This window comes from Limanda limanda, chromosome 20 (assembly GCF_963576545.1).
Source record: "Limanda limanda chromosome 20, fLimLim1.1, whole genome shotgun sequence".
Classification (NCBI taxonomy): Eukaryota; Metazoa; Chordata; class Actinopteri; order Pleuronectiformes; family Pleuronectidae; genus Limanda; species Limanda limanda.
The window spans coordinates 10,851,269-10,872,237 of record NC_083655.1 but is presented as its reverse complement, the minus strand read 5'-3'; the positions used below and the strand labels follow the sequence as shown (position 1 = coordinate 10,872,237).

Here is a 20,969-nt window from a genome sequence, read left to right as displayed (position 1 = left end):
GTTTGACGGCCCATCTCTCGCCAGCATGTGCAGTGTCAGTGAGGTGACCCATGTCATCAAGACCAGGCTAAGGAAACACATTCCTGTAGCCCAACCATATGTGGAGGAAAAGCAGTGGGTGGTAGTGACGTAAAACACGCTCAAAGAACCTACTATTAAGACCCCCAAAACAACATTCCCTTCTCCTCTGTTTTCCCTCTCATCTCGGCCTCGTGCGCTGGACATATCAGTGGGCATTTAAAAATATTTGTGAGCAACCTTTAAATGGCTGTAAAAGGGGAAGGTTTATGTGAGGCATGGGGCATGTGAGGAAAGTTAGTGCTCAAGATTCGAATGTGTTGTGTTTAGTTTGGTCAGTGTTAGATGTGCTGGCTGCTCTCCTGCATCTGCTGCGGGGAAACGGCTCGGAGAAACCAAACAGGATGGAAGTCACGGGTGTGAAACTGTGCTCACCTCAATCTCGCTGTCACGTTTCTTTCCAGTAAACCTCATCACAACATGGCAAATGCTGCAACAACAACAAAGTCGCGCACATGACTTCGCTTTTGTCATTTCTCGTCATTTCCCATGAGAAAAGCATAACGGCTGCTTCACAGTGTCTGGTGAGTAAGATTTTATTGAACCCAACCGTGACTGGTTCTTCTCCCGAATCCGAGATTTCCCCGTGGATGTAATTGACGAAACCCTGCCAGTGTTATTACAAAGAGCCATTGGAGAGATGACGCAGCCTGGCACAAGAGTTAGTGTAGTAAAATACACACCCACACACACACAAACACACGTATATACACACACACATCAAGGCATATTATGTACGCTGAGAATGAGAGTTTTTTAAATAGGCCTGTGGGAATGGTTGGCAGAACTCCCTCAAGCAGAGGGAGAGTCTGAATCTCAACTCAGATGGATGTAGGCGTGTACGATGTATTAGTGGCTAAATGATTTTGCTCTAATTGTTTCCATCCTTCCTGTTTTTTTAGCTGGTGACGTACTTGCTTGCTTACTCACCACCAATATTCCTTCTTTATTATTTAGACACCCTTCATACTGTAAGATCGACTTCTCACCTGGACTGTCCACCAGGTAAAAATATACTTAAAAGATAATTAGATGCATGTGTTGTTTTTTTTGCATACACTTTGTCACATGACTCGCTTCAGCAGCAGTTACACCTCAAACCGGTTTATTGCATATTTATGGGTTTTGGAGGCAATTAAATACAATTATGTTACTTACTGATTGATGGAGAAATGTTTGGATTTGGTCAATTTAACGGCCTTTATTGCAACATTTGAGTCATGTGTCACAAACTTTTAATTTGAAGTCATTTGGAAGAATTGTACAGGGTGCAAACCTGGTGACCTTGCAGTTGTAGTATTGGTCCACACAGAATATTTCACTTACAGTGATTTAGTTGTTTGAAATTTTGACGGGTCAAGAGTACAGCTAAAGTAAATTATCAAGTACCCATTAACATGTTTTTCTCGAACTCAAGCCAAGTAAACTTCACTAAATAAGCATTTGTTAGTACAAAACTCAACACCTATTCTACTGTACTTAGTTTTCTTAAGGGAATAAGTTTGCATGCTTTTTTAAAATGGGTTCAACTAATCAGATTTTAAAGTGCATGATCTTTGAATGAATATGAAACCCAGGTTGTTGTGGAGGTCGTGTTTATACTCGTACTGTAATATTCCACTAAGCCAGTATGCTCGAGTGAAATGGAAATAAAACGATCCATCATTCAACCCAAAATCCAAATAATGGTTACCCACATTTGAGGCCAAGTAAAGCCAAACATAAATGAAATTACCTGATACACAATCCCCTCACTTTGAGTTTCCACAATAAGATGTGGATTCCCAGTCTTAGACAGAAACTCTGTCCAACCGAGTAGGTGTTTCCTTTTGTTTATACGGAGAATAAGAGTTTCACCTCGGTCACTTGAGATTTATTTTTGTTTGAACATCAACCCAAGTCACAGGAGGCTTTTGACCTGTGATCTTATGTCTTCTATTAAGTCCATAAAAATCCATGCCAAGTGGCTGTAAACTAGGATGGGTAATCAGTTGGTGATCCTTCATCATAGGACAAATCCTCATGATCATAACCTGGTCGTGAGTTTGATGTCCGGGTGTTTCATTAACTGAAAAAACATGATGACGTGAAGTGTCCACTTCACAAGGGGTCCTCAATGTCTGTCTGAATGGACCATGGATGTACATTTTCATTGCAGTCCCTTCAGTACTTGTGAGGATACCAACACAAGATATGTTGATACATTTTGGTCTGAACATTGAAGCAGCTATTAAAAAAGAAGTTCAGTCATATGAAGCATCACCCACTCCCCTTTTCAAAGTCACCAAATGAGATGGGTTCTGAGATGATAGTGTTTTACATTGCTGTATGTGTCACTGCTTCGATGTCTCATTCACACGAATGACCATAATCACTTTTTAGATATTTCCGTGAATCCTTGTCATCTTTTTAATACCTCTGATTTCTTTCCTTTCCTCTTCTCCTCAGTCCTGAGTTGCGCTGTGGACACTGAGGAATGATGGATGAGAAGAACGACTGAGTGTTTGTGCTCAGTCCCATCCCTTAATCCTGTTACTTTTGAGGAGTGGGCAACACGAGCTCACACACTCCTACTTGAACACACACACTGCAGCGTTGTGTACATCTGATCGTGTGTTACCGAATGACAAAGCAAATAATTTCCGTTTATTCTTCCTCAGCTGTGTTCTGCTCGATCAACCGCAGGAAACCCAGCGCATTACGTTTTCTAAACAACATCTCGGAGCCAGTTTTCATCATTGTTTTGTTGCAGCTGATTTAGCCAGGTGCGAATAGAATGACACGCCAGCTGCGGAGGGATGGCATACATGGCCCCGGTGAATCATTTTCAGAGAAGTCTGACTCAGACGGCTGAAACACAGTATTTACATTTTGTTGGTTTGAGTGCAGTTCCATATCGGTGCAAATGTTTGTTAGTACAGTGCTGCCATCCAGAAACTGAGCCCTCGCACCAAACCTCCAAGAGCCTCCAGGTCCCTGATGCAGCCTTCTAAGCTCTCACCTTCCACACCATGGTAATAAAACAGGGGAAAACATTGGTCATTCTCAACCTGGTGGAGCCTAGAGATGCCGGGAACTGTGCATGTGACTTTGAACAACTCAACCGAACAGCTAAAAAAATCATCTTTTCAACGTTTCTAATTTCAAGAACGTGTATGTCCATAGCTTTGTTGCTAGGCGACGGCTGTAAGAGCGGACAAAGCTGGTGACGCAATAGGATAAACAGACAGTTTCATTTCGGGTTCGACCGACACAGTCTACACGGCCATTGGAAGATGCAGCCTCGGAATTATGACCCGGCTATTGAGTGAAATCGCCCTCACGCCATGTCGCTGTGTATACTGAGGGAAGTCACCTGCTGTGAGCCTGTGACATCACTATCTGGGGCGTGAATGATGAGTTTCTGAAAGGGTGGATGGCCAAACTGTACCGCAAAGCACTTTGAGTGGTCATCAAGACTAGGAAAGCGCTTTATAAATACAGACCAGTTACTAATAGCGAGAGTGCAACCTGGCAGTGATACTTGTGCTTCCTCTCAAATGAAATGAATAAGGAGACTCCAGTTGTTGTCCATAACCTGAGTGTCTGAGCGACTGTGACAACGTACCTGAAAAACACCTTCCAGGAAGAATTTCACCTCTAAATCATTACTGTCACTTCCCCTCGCCCCCGTGCAGTCGTAGTTAGCACTTCATTTCCCCTCGCTGTAGTTTCAAGATTGAGAGCCTCATGCAGCGGGGCGGGGGGGAGAAGAAAAAAGAGAAGTCTCTCTCCACTTGGCTGGTGTTAATGGGTTCAGGCTACTCAGAGAAAACAGACCTCGCTAATCCTCCATGGATACAGCCGTGTCAATAAAACCCTCTCCGCATTTAATACCTCCCTTTGTGACGGTGAAATACTGCTGAGCTGCACCGCCAGACGAGAAACTTTAAAAGCCCATTTTATTTTAAGTCGAGGCAGCATTTCCTTTCTTTTTCCTTTTTTTTTTCTTTTTTTTAAATGAGTCAACACAATTGAAATTGGCATCAAATAAACATCACAGAAGGACCCGTGTATGGATCCCTTTATTCAGCTCGGCGGGGGTATTACCTTTTGCAATTTTTCCGCGTCCCTTTCCCGCAGATGCATTAGGTTTGAAAAGCCCGGCGGCGTAACTACAGGAGCGTTTTTAGAGATGGCGAGCGTAGAATTGACCCCTTGGCACCGCACACGGCCATTGATAGAGCAATTGTGCTGGTGCCATTTCTTCCATTTATCATTTCTGCCTCCGTATACAACAAACCGAGGACACTAGGCTTCCGTTATTCCTTGATTTATGTTTTATTTGTCCTTGGACTTGCTGTTTATCCGTTTGTTCTTTCCACAACAGTCGTTCAGGGAATGTCTCTCTGCAGAGAAAGTTTCCAGAAGCACTCATGAATGTGACTTGTGTGTCGCCGTCTCTTGTTTCATGTCATATTTCTATGTCATTTGCTCCTCAAAATACTGTACTGCCCTCCCGCCCCCCTTTCAGCCCTCCACCCATGACCTACACCTCCCAGGCATCTATAAAGCAAACAGACCTTAAATCTTGACGGGGAGGCGATGTATAGGAATATGTCCGTGGCCCGGAGCCAAAGCCACCAAACATAATCAATGTTAATGATATACAGTAAAATATTAGCTCTAGCTCGGCTGCTTTTGAAATGCTGTGTGGCTCGGCGGATGGTTCGTTTTTGAAACAAGTGTTTCTCATTATGTCGAGTATTGTGCTTGGCAACAGGACCAGAGAACTCCTGCCAATGCAAAATCTGCTTTCCAGCGCCTGCTTAGAATACCATATATAGTTTCACCTGTTATCCTGCTCAATTCTCAGAGATAATCCACGCAGTCAGCGCGTTTCCATGTCTTTGTTGGGTTTCTAGAGGTATGTTGTGGCTGATACCCTGCAGCAACAGAGCACTTAGACATTTCAGAGTTGATCTCGCAGGTAGTAAAACCACCAAAGTAATTATTTTTTGTGTTTTTAATGTGGAGATTTAGAGCAAACTCCTCTGAGCCACTTTCTTCAGTTGGATTGTTGTTGTGTAGCTGTGGTCGGACCTTATGTTGCACTTAAGTAAGAGTTGCACTGCAGAAAACTTCAGTAAAATGCTGACATGATGAAAAAACAACAACTAAACAATAATCAGATCTGTAACTGCAGCATCAAAATAATCCAGTAATCCAATTTGATGATTTTAAAAAGCCTGAAAAGCTCAATTTGCTATGAGGTGGTTTGATATTTATTCTGCCTCGATGTTAAACGCTCCTGCTCCCACTCAAGCATTTCTTTTTTCTTTTCTGGCAGCCATCTTGGAACCAGCAGGCGGCTTGGTAACAGACATGTGGAATTTGTGACACACCGATGAGACTATTCCAGCTTTGACCCATCTCTGTAAGTGGAATGTCTCTTTGAAGAGAAGTGGACATTTAAAGAACTGCAGCAGCGGGTCAGAGCTAAAAATGACCCATCTCAACGGTTGACGCTCAAGTCGAGGTTACGTAGAGAGCAACGACAAGAATAACTCCAATGTCACTCGGAAGAGCGCATTCCGACGCCAAAAGTCCGTTCACATTCCACGTCCTAATCCATGTTTGTTTGGAAATAGTGCTAAACAGTTGAAGATTCACACTGTTGTATTCCCTTAGATTAACTTTCTAGTCCTATTTGTTTCTGCCCATATGAAACCGTATAAAAATCTGGATTTTTTTCTTGGATCTACTTCCAAACTGGGCAAACGCTGTAGATATCTGTCATCTAAATGTGCCTGATTGTTCCCTTCATCAAGATCCATGAATTATGAAAATCGTGAACATTTCTATATCTCATTATCCAGTTGCCCTGAAGTGCAAATCACAAAACACAACATCTAATAAGACAATACAACAAATTCCTCAAACACAAAGAATTTCTGAATTTGTGATTGTGCGCTTCATGGCCACCATATACTGAGACTATGACATTATGTTAAAGAAATTGATCCCTTCTTCTAACAAGTCTCATTTAAATCCGTAGCCTTTTGCATAATGCTGCTGACAAACAAACAAACAAACTAACAAAAGCACAGGGGTGAAAACACAACTTCTAGATCATCTCGTTCACTCAAACAATGTCCCGTCCTCCTCAAAGAGATTTTTTATTTTTGTCACAGAAACGTCCTCAGGAAATATTTAACAAGAGTCATATTGTGTTGTTGTCCTCAGTCACTGCTGCAGGTCACAGAGGACGAGATGCTCGGTGGAAAATTGAAGTGGATGATTCAGCTGATTTGAATCTCTCCAGTTCCTGAGCAAAGTTTACTTTCCTGCCTCGATCTCAAATTTGTAATATTTGTTTGAATATGTTCTCTGGCTTGAAAAGGAGACAATACCAGTCACATAGAAAATAACATCTTTTAATGTGATTATATCAAAAAGGAATATTTGTGCAATTAGGTTGGCAGTGTGAGTCTGTGATACGTGTGTTTCACCTTATTGATTCTGTGATTGATGAGTATTAGCAGAACAAAAATCAACAGGCTGTTTTAAACAGTTTGTGTTTGTCTTGCATATTCAGCAGTGCTGTATCAGATTGGCTTTGCTGGATTTAAACCACTCACAATTACACAAGTCCAGATTTCATGTTTTCCCTCCACTTAATGGCAACACAGCCTCTTTCTAAGAAAAGAGGAAAATAACCAAAGCCCAATGTGGTTTTCGTCAGAAAATGAATTGTCAGCAGTAACTTCACTGACACTGATCAGTCCTGATGTCTGAAATTAGTCAAACCACAATGTTTGCTATTTTAGTACCGAAGCTCAGAGAATGAACATTTTATCAAATGATCAAAAGAGACATTTATATTGTTCGTAGTCTTTCCTTTAGATCTCATCGTTTACGTAGAATGAGACTCATTAGTCTTCATACCACCACCAAGGCCCATTTATGTGAATCCCATTTTTGCATTAAGTTCCACGAGATATTCTCTAAAGCTGTTTTCAGACATGAACTCCCGAAATTGTCTGAACAATCTGGTCCAGACTGTCTGGTAAGTTTACTTTTCAGACATGAACAACGTGCACGTGTCATTTCACGTGTTGCATGAAATGACATCGACACACGCTCTCGCTCGTGGTGAATCCTTCTCAGGGTCTCCTGCTGTGTTCTTATTCGGACATTCGTCTTTACGAGGACAGCGGCTGGAGAAATTCAAAAGAAAGTGTTGAACCTTTGCGTTCCCACACACAAGCCCTCCAGAGAATTGAATTGTGAGTTAAGTGCATTTCTGAAAGCAGCTGAAGAATTCAATGATAATGAAAATCGTCCTTTCTCACGATGTGAAAAAGGGAAGAAAACTCCTGGATCCGACCCCTGATCTGGATCCACACCAAAATTGAATTTCTTCCATAAAATGTCATGGAAATCAGCTGATTTTTTTGTAATCCTGCTAATTAACAAACACAGATGAAAACCTAATTTCCATGATGGAGTTGAATATATCATGGTATTCTGTACATGTCGTTATGGGCCACTGGTATGTTCTCAGTGACAAAGTCAAATTTCGGTCACTGCAGAGTTCTGTGTCCTGGATATCTCATAGGAAGTTGGAGCGTATCGCTGATGTTCCCACTTCCTGCCAACTATCCAAAAAAAATGTAAAAAATACCTGCGGTAATAATTTCTGCTTTGCTTTATGTCCCTGCGCTGCTCCTCCGCCTGCATGTGCCAGAACACCGGGACAAGCTCGACAGTTAAACCTGATATCCCTGTTTCGCCGCTACAAACCATTAAGTCTCTGGTCCCTCCTGTTTGATACATTCTGAAATGCGATTTTAGAATGTTCCTCGGCGCGGGCCAAACGTCTAAAAGCTGCACTAACTGGACAGGACAAAGTGGAGATATAAATTACGTGATTATCTAAACGTGAGAGAAACAGCGGCTGACTCCTCTCCTGCACGTGCACCCTGTGTCCTCCACTTCATAAGAGGCACAACGTGCTGCTTTTCACCTCCCAGAAATGTTCTGTACACGCACAGCATCATGTGCCTGGAGCTTCAGTGCTACACCCTCCATCAAACAGTGGTGACAAAGCAGGAAGTTGATCCCTCACCAAGCAAACAGAGCAGGTGGTGCATGAGACCCTGGAGGTGGTGCTTGTCATGTTTCCCTCTAATCTGCTCCAATCCTCATCAGTAAATCTGGGATTTTTATCTATTTGAAATTCAAACTTGAACAGAAATAAAGATTCTAACTGTTTTGTCCTGTTTGAATTAAAAACTGGGAGTATATAAGCACATCAGACCATTTGAAACAGTGGTAATTCTGATCAACTGGACCAACTATATTCCTGTTCAGAGTTGAGAGACTGATGAGAGTCGGTCATTCATTCCTTGCTCAGTGTCCGTTGAGAATTATGTCCTGGTTCTGATGACACCAACATGCTCAGGGTTTCATTCATTCTAAAATGAGGGTACCTGATCCTGCATTCCTTGTCAATGACATTTAGCTCTGTTTTTACAAAATCAAATAACTAATAAATTCCAAATTTACCTGTAAAATGATATTTGCACATAAATCAGTATGATAACAACTACCTAAAAGGACACAAACCATCTTTGACAAACATTTATTTATCGTTAAAATTTTCTCCATATTCCATCTACTAACCTATACCACAGTCAGCCACCAGGTGTCACTGAAGATGATTCGGCTTCACTTTGGGAGCTTTCATGACAGTCATCTTCATATACAGTCTGTGGTTATAAATAATCACACGTACCTTTCTCAGCATTGATCAGTACACAATGTGTCTTTAAAATAAAAGGACACTTAATTACTTGTGGAGGCAGGTGGAGCCAAAGCTACACATCACAGCTCACGAACACGAACACGATAAGCTCCCTGTCCTTACTTCACTGAAATGTTTCATAGCTCCTCCTTGTTTGAGTAGACGACAGGTGTTATCCAACAGTTTTTAATTCCCTGTGTAGAAGGTCAGGCCTTGTTGCCTGAGGTGGTCATGGGAGAGGAAGTGCTCACACAGGGAGAGACGGGCTCAGTATTTACATTAGGATATCCGTACATAAACCCTCTGCTGTGTGCCCCCCCCCCCCCCCCCTGCACAGGGTTTGTTCACTTGACAGCAGGTGGAGCGACCTTCAGCGACCTCTGTAACGAGGCGATGCATTAGAGCATCACGGACATTAATCTGTGTCAAACTGAGGCACGGACACCAGGATACACTTTAGAATTAAGTCGTTTTATTAATCCAGCTTTATAATCTGCAGTTACTCTGTGATTTGTAGTGTCCTCTAAAATCTGTACACGCGGAGAACAAAGAGTTTAAAAAATCTAGAGGAGTAGATCCTCCCGGCTCCTCAGACCCGTGCTGAGATCCCTGTGGTTATCTGCACGGACACGGTGAGGCCATCATACACAGGAAATTCATTAACACAATAAAAACCCAATGGTGTGTTTAACTTGGCCACATCTTGCCAATTGAGCGGAGATTTATAATGCAGCAGGTCCGCTTCAGAGGGCCGTGAGTGTCGTCTCTCCTGCGCAGCTCTGTTTATGTAGGCCAAGTTTAAATATTTGAGGAGCACATGTGGGGATGAATGGTGGCACAGGATTTCATCATAAAGCTGTGAAGGGCGAGTCGGCGGGGGGTCATTTTAACAGTAGTGTCAACACCACGAGATCCCACCTCTCGTCCGCTCAGCAAACAGTATATCGCAGAAAAGCTGAAAGGCGGCGACGGCTGCTTTCTGGAAAGGCGCAGCGGTTTACTGAGAACGTCTTTGATGGTGCCAACAGGCCCCTGGACATCTTTTCTGATTCCGAGCGGTGTGTCCAGAGTAACCGTGAGGGGAAAAATAACAGAGGGAGACACGAGAGAGAAGGATCTGATGCAACCACAATGCTCATTGGACAATAGCGACTGGGCTGCTGCTGCTGCACAAAGAGCAAAACAGCTGCGTCTCCATTCACTGGTTCATCTTGCCATTTCATTCCTGTGTCTACAGTGTCATTATGTAACCTCACAAGGAACCAATGAAGCTCCTTCCAACGTCTTTTCCATCCGTCTTGAAGAGGAATCGCCCACGACTGGTTCTGCAGATGTGATGGAGGATATCAGCAGATGCATCACCGAAACATTGTTCCTCCTTCCTGATCGCTTCCTCTGATTTATCTCACGGATTCCCATCTTTCCCCCCGAAAATCTGCCAGTTCCCACGCAGCTCGCCGTCTCCGATCGCACCTGTGGAAGTTTCCATGCTTCCACTCGCTCAGTCTCCACATCAGGTGGGCTTGGCCGTCAGCTGGTGCTATGTGGGTTTCTGTTTACCCAGCCTGCCTGTCTGTCTGTGGACGTCCAGCGCAACTCGTCCACCTGCCTCACAGAGAGCTTTAGTCCAGGAGGAAAGAAGAAACTGCATTGAATATTAATGATCATCAACTTAAAGGGTCAGTGTGTACGATTCAGTGACATCTAGTGGTGAAGTTGTATGTTGCAGCTGAACTCCCCTCACCTCACCCTCCCCTTCCAAACATGAGAGAGAACCTGAAGCCTTCGGTTTTCATAAAAACTCAAAAGGTGATTAGTTTGTCCAGTTTGAGCTACTGTAAAAAAAAACATGGCAGCCTCCATAGAGAGGACCCTCTCCTGATGCAAATATAAAGTATTTAAATTTAAATGGCTAATTTTAGGGGGAAAAAAACAACAATTCGTACAATTTAGATGAAACACACAGTGAAAACATCAGAATCAGAATCAGAACAATCAGAAGTATTTTATTGCCAAGTACGTTCACACATACAAGGAATTTGCTCTGGTTATTGGTGCAAACAATGAACATAGAAACATAAAAACGCAATAAATACAACATACATAGGAGAGCGATAAAAAATGGGAAACCAGTATAAATTTACTCACTGTTTACTTCTTATTTACTCACTTTTTACCAATATTTATACAAAGTAACATTTATTTTGACATAAACATTTCTGAATAAAAAAATATAAAAGATATAAAAAGTGAAGTAAAAAGTGAAATGCTAAATGCAAAACAGTTAACAGTGTCAATCACTAGGATTATTCTATATTTCTGCCAATAGTTTCCTTTAACCTAAATCTTACACACTGAACCTTTAAGTATCTATTCGGCTTTTATAACTATTTTATTATTGCTTTTAATGATTTTATAGGACTTTTTAGGAGTCTTGTTATCCCTCTCTGAGATGTTTCACCTTTCCTTCACCATCCACATCCTTTCAGTTCCGTCCCTCACCGCTCCCTTCTCAGCTGCATCGGCAAGTTCATTTCCATCCATCCATCCATCCATCCCTCCACCTCCCTCTGCACTGGTCTGTGGGCGCGCACGTCTGCTGGGGGTTTCCATGCCATTCCAAGACACACACCTGCACCAACCCCACCCATCCCCTGCTGACGTAGACGCTCCCTGCAGGGGAAAGAGCCAGAGAGAAGAACAGTGTTCACAGGAGAGGTAGTAAAAGGGAGTGTAAAAGGGAGTGAGAGAAGTGGTGGGAGTAGGTGGTGCCTCTAGCTCGTTTCTGTTTATTTGAATGGCAGCAATGGGACGGCGCACAGCTCAGTTAGTGGTCTGACCCGACGCCAGTCACCATCTCCACTGACACCAGGGGGAGTTTAAAGACGCTCGAAATGGGAGTACAAATAATCCACCGGGTTGGACTACGTGTTACAGTACAACAGGAGCTTTGATACAGAGGTGACTCAACTCTAACGCCACATCATCAAGGGTGTCAACCACGGCCTGGCGTCTTCACACCGACTCAGGACCCCTGTGACACAAGCAGAGCTACAGATGAGGATTCGCTCCTTTATTTCCTCCTGTTTTATACGACTGCAATTCCCTGTTCACCCGCCTACGTGAATCATCTCCAAGTGGTGCAGGGCGCTGCTGCTGTTCTCTTGTCCCCGATGTCTTCTCAAATCTAGAAATCATTTTAATATACTTGTTTTAACATGTATATCACAGCATGGTCAGGCCCCTGCTTACAGCACTGACCTGCTCCATCTGTACAGACCAGGTCACTTAGGTGAACTACTCTTGATTGTGCCTTCGAAGTTGCGGCCCCAACATTATACAATATTCTCGATTTAGATTTACTTTCTGCGTTGAAGCTTTAAAAAAACAGCCTAAAGCACATTCATGCACTCTGGCTTTAGTCATGTCAAGCAATTTGTGACTTTTGTCTCCATTACCATTAATATTTCACAGGTCACGTGAGCAGAGGTGAGGAAGAGACACTTTCCACCGCTATCTACGATGTTCTATGATATCTGCCTCACCTTCAAACATGACCATTTAGAAAGTGGAAACACTTTCTCCCTTAGACGTGTCCAGACATTCTTCTAAGTACAAACAAATATGAACTAAGTCATTTGAAGCAGAGTGAATCCTTTAACCTCCGTCGCACGTTGTGCCAGAAAATCCTCCTGAAGGCCCTGCTCCTCCACAACCTGGTCTTTTAAAAAACATAGAAAAAGTTGCCTCTGCATAGATCCAAGAGTAATTAGTTTTTAATAACATAATATTATGTTTGGCTCCGGCCCCCTGCGACCCTCAGGGGAGGCAGCATAGAACGAATTGTGCAAAAGTATTCTCATTTGGTTGCCGCTGCATTGTGCTGTACTGTGCTGTATAGCAAGTAGTTCACTTATTTAAATTCCGCAGATGTCACAATTGAAATGTTCATACATTTTATTTTGGCGGTGGAATTAAGACGATTGACAGCTCAAGTTCAGCGAGGGAGCATTTCTCCAAAATGTGTCATATTCAGATATTCAGCCGCAGAATGTGATCTGTGATCCACTCGCTAATGAAAGTCAGGACAGTGAGTGTTTGTCATAAATATCGACACTTGTCCTCTCGTGGTCGCTGCTCAGTGAACGAACCTGTCAGAGGCTCATAGAAACACTTGACCTGGTGTTTAGGGCTATTCAAATATTGTGTTGTGTGTCCGGCCAAGCAATGTGTTTGACTGTTTAATGACACAGTAACACTCTGACAGCATAATCCAATATCACATGAAATTGACTCTGCAACAAATAAAAGAAGTCCTTGCTGTGTTTCAGCTTCGTCCACTTGTTGTGAACCACCTGTTTGATTTTAAACGGCCAAATAGCGAAATGTCAGCAATGATCGTCTGAAAGTTTCTTGACCATGTCCAGGTCCAACTGCAGGTTTACTGAGTCAGCTGGCTCAGTCGCTTTCTGGCTGCAAATGTACGTCTAATATAGAGGAGAGGGGGGGGGGGGGTAAAGATGCTGCTCAAATGTTGTGCCGGTAACCTGTGCTGAAAAGAGTCTTAGTTTTCTGAAAATATAAGTAATTGGAAACATGTAGAAGCTCAGGGAGTCTGACTCCTTCATTGTGAAGTTTGAGATTAATGTTGTTTAAGGAAATGCTGCCCTCTAGTGGGCATACACATACACACATGTTTACGCCTTCACGTCACAAGAACAATACATTTTTAAGAGGCATGAAGGGCGTGCATGTGCAAATCAGTGCAAGTCAGTTTTTTCCTTGGCGTTTTAAACACTGTATAAATCTAAAGTACATGACCAATGGTCTCTCATCATATGTCAATGATTTGCATTGGTTCTTTTGAAAACCTCTGAAGTATAATTCCTTTTATTTCAATAAGAGATTTTACCAAAATAAACAAATCAACTATCAGAATAGATTTCATATGGATAATAGTTATAATCACCTCTAATCAACTTAAGTTCTTTCCCTCACCTGACAAAATTTTTGGTAGGTGTATATTAGCTCTTAATCACCTAAATGTGTTTTATTATAAGGTTTGCTTCATATTAGCAACATATCTGTGTCGTGTGTAACTCAAAGTCCATTTGTAGTGTTATGTCGTGGTGTTACATCATCTGTCCTCCCTCAGTTTGCAATGAGTGATTTGTGGAGATATAAGACCAACATCATCCACATGGAGTTTTGTTAAAAACATGACGGAATCTCATTTTGTTTATAACCGGGGCTGCAGCTCCCTAACATTGATTTACACTAGTATACATTTTCATGCATTCATGACTGTTCTCCCTCAACATGACACCAGAGTGAGATAAACCCTGCAGCTCAAGTGATGTCATTTCAGTTGCCATTTGCGAGGGTATGACTTTTTTTTCTTTTCTTCCTGAGCTAACACTCGAGTATGAGCTTATGGTCCTTTTGACGAACACACTCGCATGTGGCTTTAACACGTGTGAGACATTTCTTTGACAGCTACACTAACCAGCCCCTCTGGACACTTCCAAACAAAGGCCAGTCTTTGTCGAGGGGTCTGGCATGGGTCTGTGTCTGAGCTCACGTGAGGGGGGGGGGGGAGTTTAAAGGAAAAGACGAGCATATGTTACATGTCGGCCGTGGAGATTTTTACAGAGCAAACAAACTGCTGTAGATGCTGACTCGTTTGCAGAGTCTGGGAAATGTGATTAGCAGCCTTAAGATGTTTAGATTTGTTTTTCTGTTTGAAAACCTGTGTGATGTATGACGGCGTATTAAATAATGCAGAGTTGAGAATTTTTTATTCTGAAATCGACCCGTGTGACAAGAAATAGTGGAGCTTGTTTCGAAGCAGTTTATTCTCCAACAGATGTTACACATGATGGCCTAAAAATAGGATTAGAAAAGCAGTGAGAAAAGCAGTTCCTACACATGTAGACATATTTGATTCCTGCTGGGCAGACTGGGTCACAGACCTGGCTGCAGACTTCAGGTGTTTGCAAGGTATAACAAATGGTGAAGTCAAATAGATTAAGCTCTTCATTATTATTTGAGTACACATACAAACATTTAGCCCCTTTATGATAAATCATGTTTACCTTACATTAGTAAATAGCTTCCAGTTGTTTTCAATAAAATATGAGATCTATTTGTACTGGTTTATATTTGTTTAATGTTGTGATCGCATGGCACACAGTCTAAAGTCTATGTATTTTGGTTTTGTCAGAGAGGAACAGTACTTTCAGGTAATGTTATCAACACAAACCACTTATGGAGAAGAGAGACAAGTCTCTTCAGCTTTTAAAGCAAGAAGTGACCAAACTCACGAGCACGCTTGTCATACTTCTCCCAAAACAAAGTTTAAGTGATAAACTGAAGCTAATGCTATCATGGCTCATCCAGTCCAACCTTTGGTGTAATTATATTGCAGCAGTCGCATAATGAGAAATTAATAAAAGTGCATTTTGTGCAACCAGCAACAGAGAAAACAATAGATATATGTTGTAATTACATATAAATGATGTGCTGATAATAATTTATCATATTCTTCTCTGTATTTTAATTTTATTTGGGATAAATTTGTCTTGAAATGTGTGCAACATTTCTTAATAATTTATTTGTCTATACCTCCCACCCCCACATCAGTGCTGTCCCCAAACAAACACCACAACATCCCTCAGCTAAAGGTAGTGAGCCTCTTCTTCATGTACAGGAAGGCCAAGTATGTAGCTCCGCCCAGGAGGCCAATCAGCAAAGTGGTACCCACAATTACCGGCGCGTTCTTCTTGGCCACACGAAACGCCACCGGCAGGACTGCAGATATCAGGATGTTGTTGACGTGGCCCAAAACCCTCCCGAAGGCCGGCCGCTCCACCACACGCTCATAGTACGTTTCCAGGTTGACACGGTTACTGTTGCCCCAGTAGCGACGGGAGAGGCCGAGGAACTTGAGGCGGTGTAAGGTTACTGCCAGAGAGATGTCGGCCATGCTGAAGAAGTCGCCACACAGCCAGGACTGAGTTCCTTCCTCTACAAGGGAAACACGGCGGACAGAGGAATTGAGAATATGAATTCTATTGTCGTTTTAATAATACAACAGTCGTATTAACACATGATATTGATTGTTGCATACGATTATTGATGGTGCAGTGGTTACTAAGCAACACGAGGATGTGGTTACCTGGTGTTTCTTCCTCTCTCCTCTGAAGCTCTGTCTCCACCTGGTCCATCACACCCTCCAGTTCATCCAGAAGCTTCTTCAGATACTTCATGTTGTCGTGGTCAAACAACTTAGACTGTAGAAACATGATCACATATAAATACATCTGTTCACAGCACAGTTATCTCTTTTAAACATCACAGGAGAAAACACATCAAACTGCAGTCCCTACGAATGAAATGTTCTCTCAGCTCACTCGTGCATCTGAACCACTGTTAGTACATACATGTACCTCTGTGCTACTTGGTGTCCGTTAACAATCAATATTCATGCTTAAATCTATATAATACACTCATTCATAATTTAAATGACAAAAGCAGAGTTATTGCTTAGCCGGGTTTTATTTTCCATGATTATTTTTCATCGGTATTTATCTGCAGCCTTGTTTAGTTAAAAGGTGGATTAACAAATATGGTGCTTCAGTAAAACTAATGTTTTCCAATTACAGATAGAGAACAAATCATGATGTAAATTCTGTTTTAGATTTTGCTAAAGTTAGTCGTCGCGATACTCCCACGCTGCAGATTTTGTTGTTGACTGATTAAAACAAGTTCACAGAATAGCTGCTAAACAGAGTAGTTATTTTAGCTCTGTTCCTTACTATGAATTTTACATGATGTTTTGATCGTAATTATGTATTTCTATATTTTTTTTACATTATAAATAAAATGCCAATTACCATGTTTGACTCCATTCACCTGTTTTTATTTTTCGTGGGGCAGTCTAAGTCTTGAAGGGGGTCCGGACTTAGGTGTTATGTAAATATACAAATGCATAAAACAAAGCCTACAGTTGTTGGTACTTGCCACTCTACTGATTAAATAACTTACTTTTATGCGCCTCTGTTTTGCAACATAAGCATCTTTCAGCTCTGGATTCTGCTCGGCCAGTTTTTTCAGCTCCGACTGTGTGTTTCCAATCTGTGCTGTCACACAAAAGCAGAAAAACAGGTCAGACATGATGAGACGCACTTTGGTTTTATTACAACATTAAAGCTTGGAATCAATATATTTAGGCATAGAGTCAACACAATTTGACTCAATGCCTAAACATTTGTGGCTGTAGTTTTGTTAAACAGTTTCTAACACTAACTCCCTGATAACCGACCCTGTGGATATAGATACATAACATCATAGCTTGTCTATTATTACCAGGGTGCCTGTCTTTGTGTCTTACTTCGGATGCGCGAGGCAGCATAGGCTGGTATGTGTGAGTCCACTGTGATCTCAGGGTGGAGGATGCAGCCATGGGTGTAGGCATCCATCTGCAGTGAGTCCAGCAGCTCTCGGTAGTGCTGCACCCTGTGATAGTATGTGCTGCCCTCTTCAGGTACAAGCTTGGGTGTGCCCTCTGTGAAAATCCATGAAAAGGAAGGAGCGATGGTGTTAAAGTGTGAAACAAGCTTGCTAAGGGACCATTTAGAAAAGATCGGGTTGATGAAGGGAAACTTGATGCCATTATCTTAAAAGGGTTCCATGCTTACCATATTTCCTCCCCTGTGGGGTGAGGGGACCCTTAGAACAAAGCTATTGTGGATCAGTGCAAACCAAGAAAAAATGAATCAATGAATGAAAACTATACAAAGAAACGATGCAAAATTAAGAACAAATCCAAACAACAAAAAGATATTTTTATAACATAAATTCGACAAAGACAAAGAAGCAAACACTGCATGAAAAGAATATAGAGAATGGACTCCTTAAGTGCATTAAAACAGTCACTTAGTGAGAGTGTGCCGCTGTGAACAGTCTTTATTTAATCTCACCATCATTGAAGTTCTGCTCCAGATAGTCCACGATCTGTGTCGGGTCACAGATGACGTTGTCGTCGTGGACTAAGACGGGAACCTCACCCGTTGGATTCAGACGCATGAACCAGGGCTCGTTGTGCTCGCTGAGCGGCAGACTCACGTCGTACTCCTGACAGTGCAAACCTTTCTCTGCTATGGCCAGACGCACCTGAAAAACAACACCTCTGTATGACTGTGGTTGAGATTTAAATATCTCAGTGAAACTATAATAAGCCAACAAACATTTGTTATGGCCATTAATCTATAGATGACTGGTCTACAATCAAATCCTTGTAATGTTTCTGCACCTTTTGTCCCCTTGACTATGCACCAGAGTCTTAAATTAAAACATCAACAAACGATCTGAAAAATGCTGTTTGCTTCTCTGTTATTGAATATAAATGGTAGATTTCCCACAAGGCGGCTCTTGCTCTTTAATGTTTCTTTCAATAACTCACAAACAACACATTTTAGCCCAAAAGATAATACTTGAGTGCTCACACCTCCACCAAGACTCCCAACACTCCACTTATGAAAACACATAGATTCACCAGGTTTCTATTTGGATCAGAAACCTTTCTCTGAGGGATCTCAAAGTAACAACAAACACAACCATCACAACAGCAACACGGTGGCCCAGATATATATGAAGTGTATAGATATAGATATGAAGTTCCTTATTCTACTGTGTCAGTCAAGTAACTTTGTACGCCTTGCTATTAGATGAAATATATGAATAAAGGTTATTATTATCATCACAATTATATACTACAGTCCTGATTTTACTATCTGTCTTCTCTCCCATTGAACTGATGCTGAAACGTTCCCTTCCAGTTAGAACATCTGGGTCTGGAAGGTAAACACTGGCCGTTATTCCCTCGATGACCAGTGTTGTAACAGTGTGTTATAGGTCAGTATTATTATTATTATATCATTATTATTAAATCATCAGGTAGAGATGATGTGTGTGTTACGTGAATCTAAAAATGTAATCCACACCATCCCATCCATTTTCTCAGAGTAGGAGCTGTCCACCGAGCTGTGGTGCTGAACCACTCACCTTCTGAGAATTAAAAGACTGAGTCCAGTGATAAAGCGTCAACTTGGACTCATGTTGCTTCTCAGACGTTTCTCCTTCCTGCTGCTGAACAGCATCTTGTCCAGACTCTGCTTCTATCAGAGCTGTTTTCTCATCCTGGGCTACAGAGCCGCTTTCAGACGCCATTTTATTTGTTAGTATCATATTAGGGGACGAGTGAGGACGGAGCAGCAGGTGACGGTGAACTGATGGCTCCCCCTACAGACTCGGAGTGTAACGTGAATCTGATGTCTGCAGTCTGACGTTTTTATTAAGAACAAACTATTTAGACAGACAAATTCTTTCATCGTACAGTATATTGTCAAAATGAAAATATTTCAGTGTGTGTAAGTTTTGAGATAAGTTTAATCCTCTGTTGATCATTTTCTTATCTCCCGTCTGTTCTTCCTTTTCTTTTCCTTCTTTGTCTTTGTTGACATCTAATAGTACTACTGTAAAAGTAGATGATCGGTAGTACATAAAATACGGTTTACCCATAGTTCAATCAAATTAAAATTATCTTCACTAACTAACCATTCTACAGAGTATATGTGTTGTTGAGTATGTTGCCTATAATACAAGTTTCAAAATGTATATAATCTATGATCATAAGTATAAATATACTATTAATATATCATTAATATGATACATTTAATGTAAGAAACAAACACAACAAATATTGTTGACAATTACCACAACTTTACAATGAAGAAAATCACTCCTTGGTTATGCAATACATGTATTTGTACAGCAGAGGTCGCTCTGAGGTCTATATTTAAGTAGTCGCCTTCTGTTGGTGAAGGTTACAACTAGTTTATAGTTTAAATACAGCAGATAGTACATATAGTTTACAGCGAGTTTATGATGTACCTGATGCAAAGCGTGATTATTTTAAACATAACTACCATTTAAAACTGGACTTAATAACAAATTATAACCAAGTGAGGAACTTTTGTAACTCTTTTTTAGAGGGGGAATTATTAACCTGATGCACTGATTACTGACTTAAGACTTGACTAAAATGTAAATAATTGCTGAGCAAACATGATGCATGCACTGTAAACACTAGGCCTAGCATGAGCTATTCAATTAAATCGAATACACCAGAAATGTGACAGATATCTCATTGGGTATTAATAATACTGTGTGTATATACTGTATCTCTGAAACTTAATAGAGCTATATAGAGTATCAAAGTATAGACTATCACTTATCACTGGAATGTGATTTCATATATATATATATGTGTGTTATTTTATTACGGGGTAGGTTGGGAGAGAGAGAGACAGAGAGAGAGATAGAGAGAGAGAGGGGGGGGAGAGAGGGTGCAAGAGAGGGGGAGAGGAAGGTAGAGGTGTAGGGTGGGAGAGAGAGAGAGGTAGGGTGAGAGAGGTAAGGGGGAGAGAAGTAGAGATAGCGAGAGAGATAAAGGGGTAGGGTGGGAGAGGGGTAGAGAGTTAGAGAGAGGTAGAGAGAGAGGTAAAGAGAGACAAAGAGAGGATGGGAGACGAAGAGAGTGAGGGAGAGAGAGAGAGGGAGAGAGAGAGGGGGGTAGGGGGAGAGAGGTAGAGAGAGCGATATATATGGGGTAGGGTGGGAGAGGGGGAGAGAGGTAGAGAGAGGATGAGAGAAGTAGAGAGAGAGGGGGGGTAGAGAGAGATATAGGGGTAGGGTGGGAGGCGGGGTGAGAGGTAGAGAGAGAGGTAAAGAGAAAGAGAGGGAGAGTGAGAGAGAGAGAGAGAGAGAGATGATGGGAGAGGTGGAGAGACAGCGAGGGGTGGGAGGTCCCGGTGTTGTGACGTTGTCATTGGCTCGGTGTGTCTCTCCAGCTCGGCCCTCTCTCTCTCTCTCTCCCTGTGTGATCAGTGGGTGAGAGGGGGGAGACGAGCAGCACACAGCGGACTACCTCCGGTGCGCCTCCGGTAAACGACGCCCACCATTCACACCTCCACACATGCCTCTCCCGGCATGTCAGCCTCCGTGTCCTCTCCCTCCTGTTGTTCACCATCCTTCTCTTTAT

The 20,969-nt window shown here is 42.0% G+C and overlaps 1 protein-coding gene across 1 annotated transcript; it reads right to left on the bottom strand.

The window, feature by feature from the left end:
• Window positions 1–15,539: 15,539 nt before the first annotated feature.
• On the bottom strand, window positions 15,540–19,096 carry gdap1 (ganglioside induced differentiation associated protein 1). Its single transcript, XM_061094171.1, has 6 exons — window positions 18,932–19,096; window positions 17,848–18,040; window positions 17,259–17,432; window positions 16,913–17,007; window positions 16,044–16,158; window positions 15,540–15,892 (listed from the first exon to the last, which is right to left on the bottom strand). Exons 1-6 carry the CDS (start codon window positions 19,094–19,096, stop codon window positions 15,540–15,542), a joined length of 1,095 nt encoding a protein of 364 aa, XP_060950154.1.
• Between the last annotated feature and the right edge of the window lie 1,873 nt (window positions 19,097–20,969).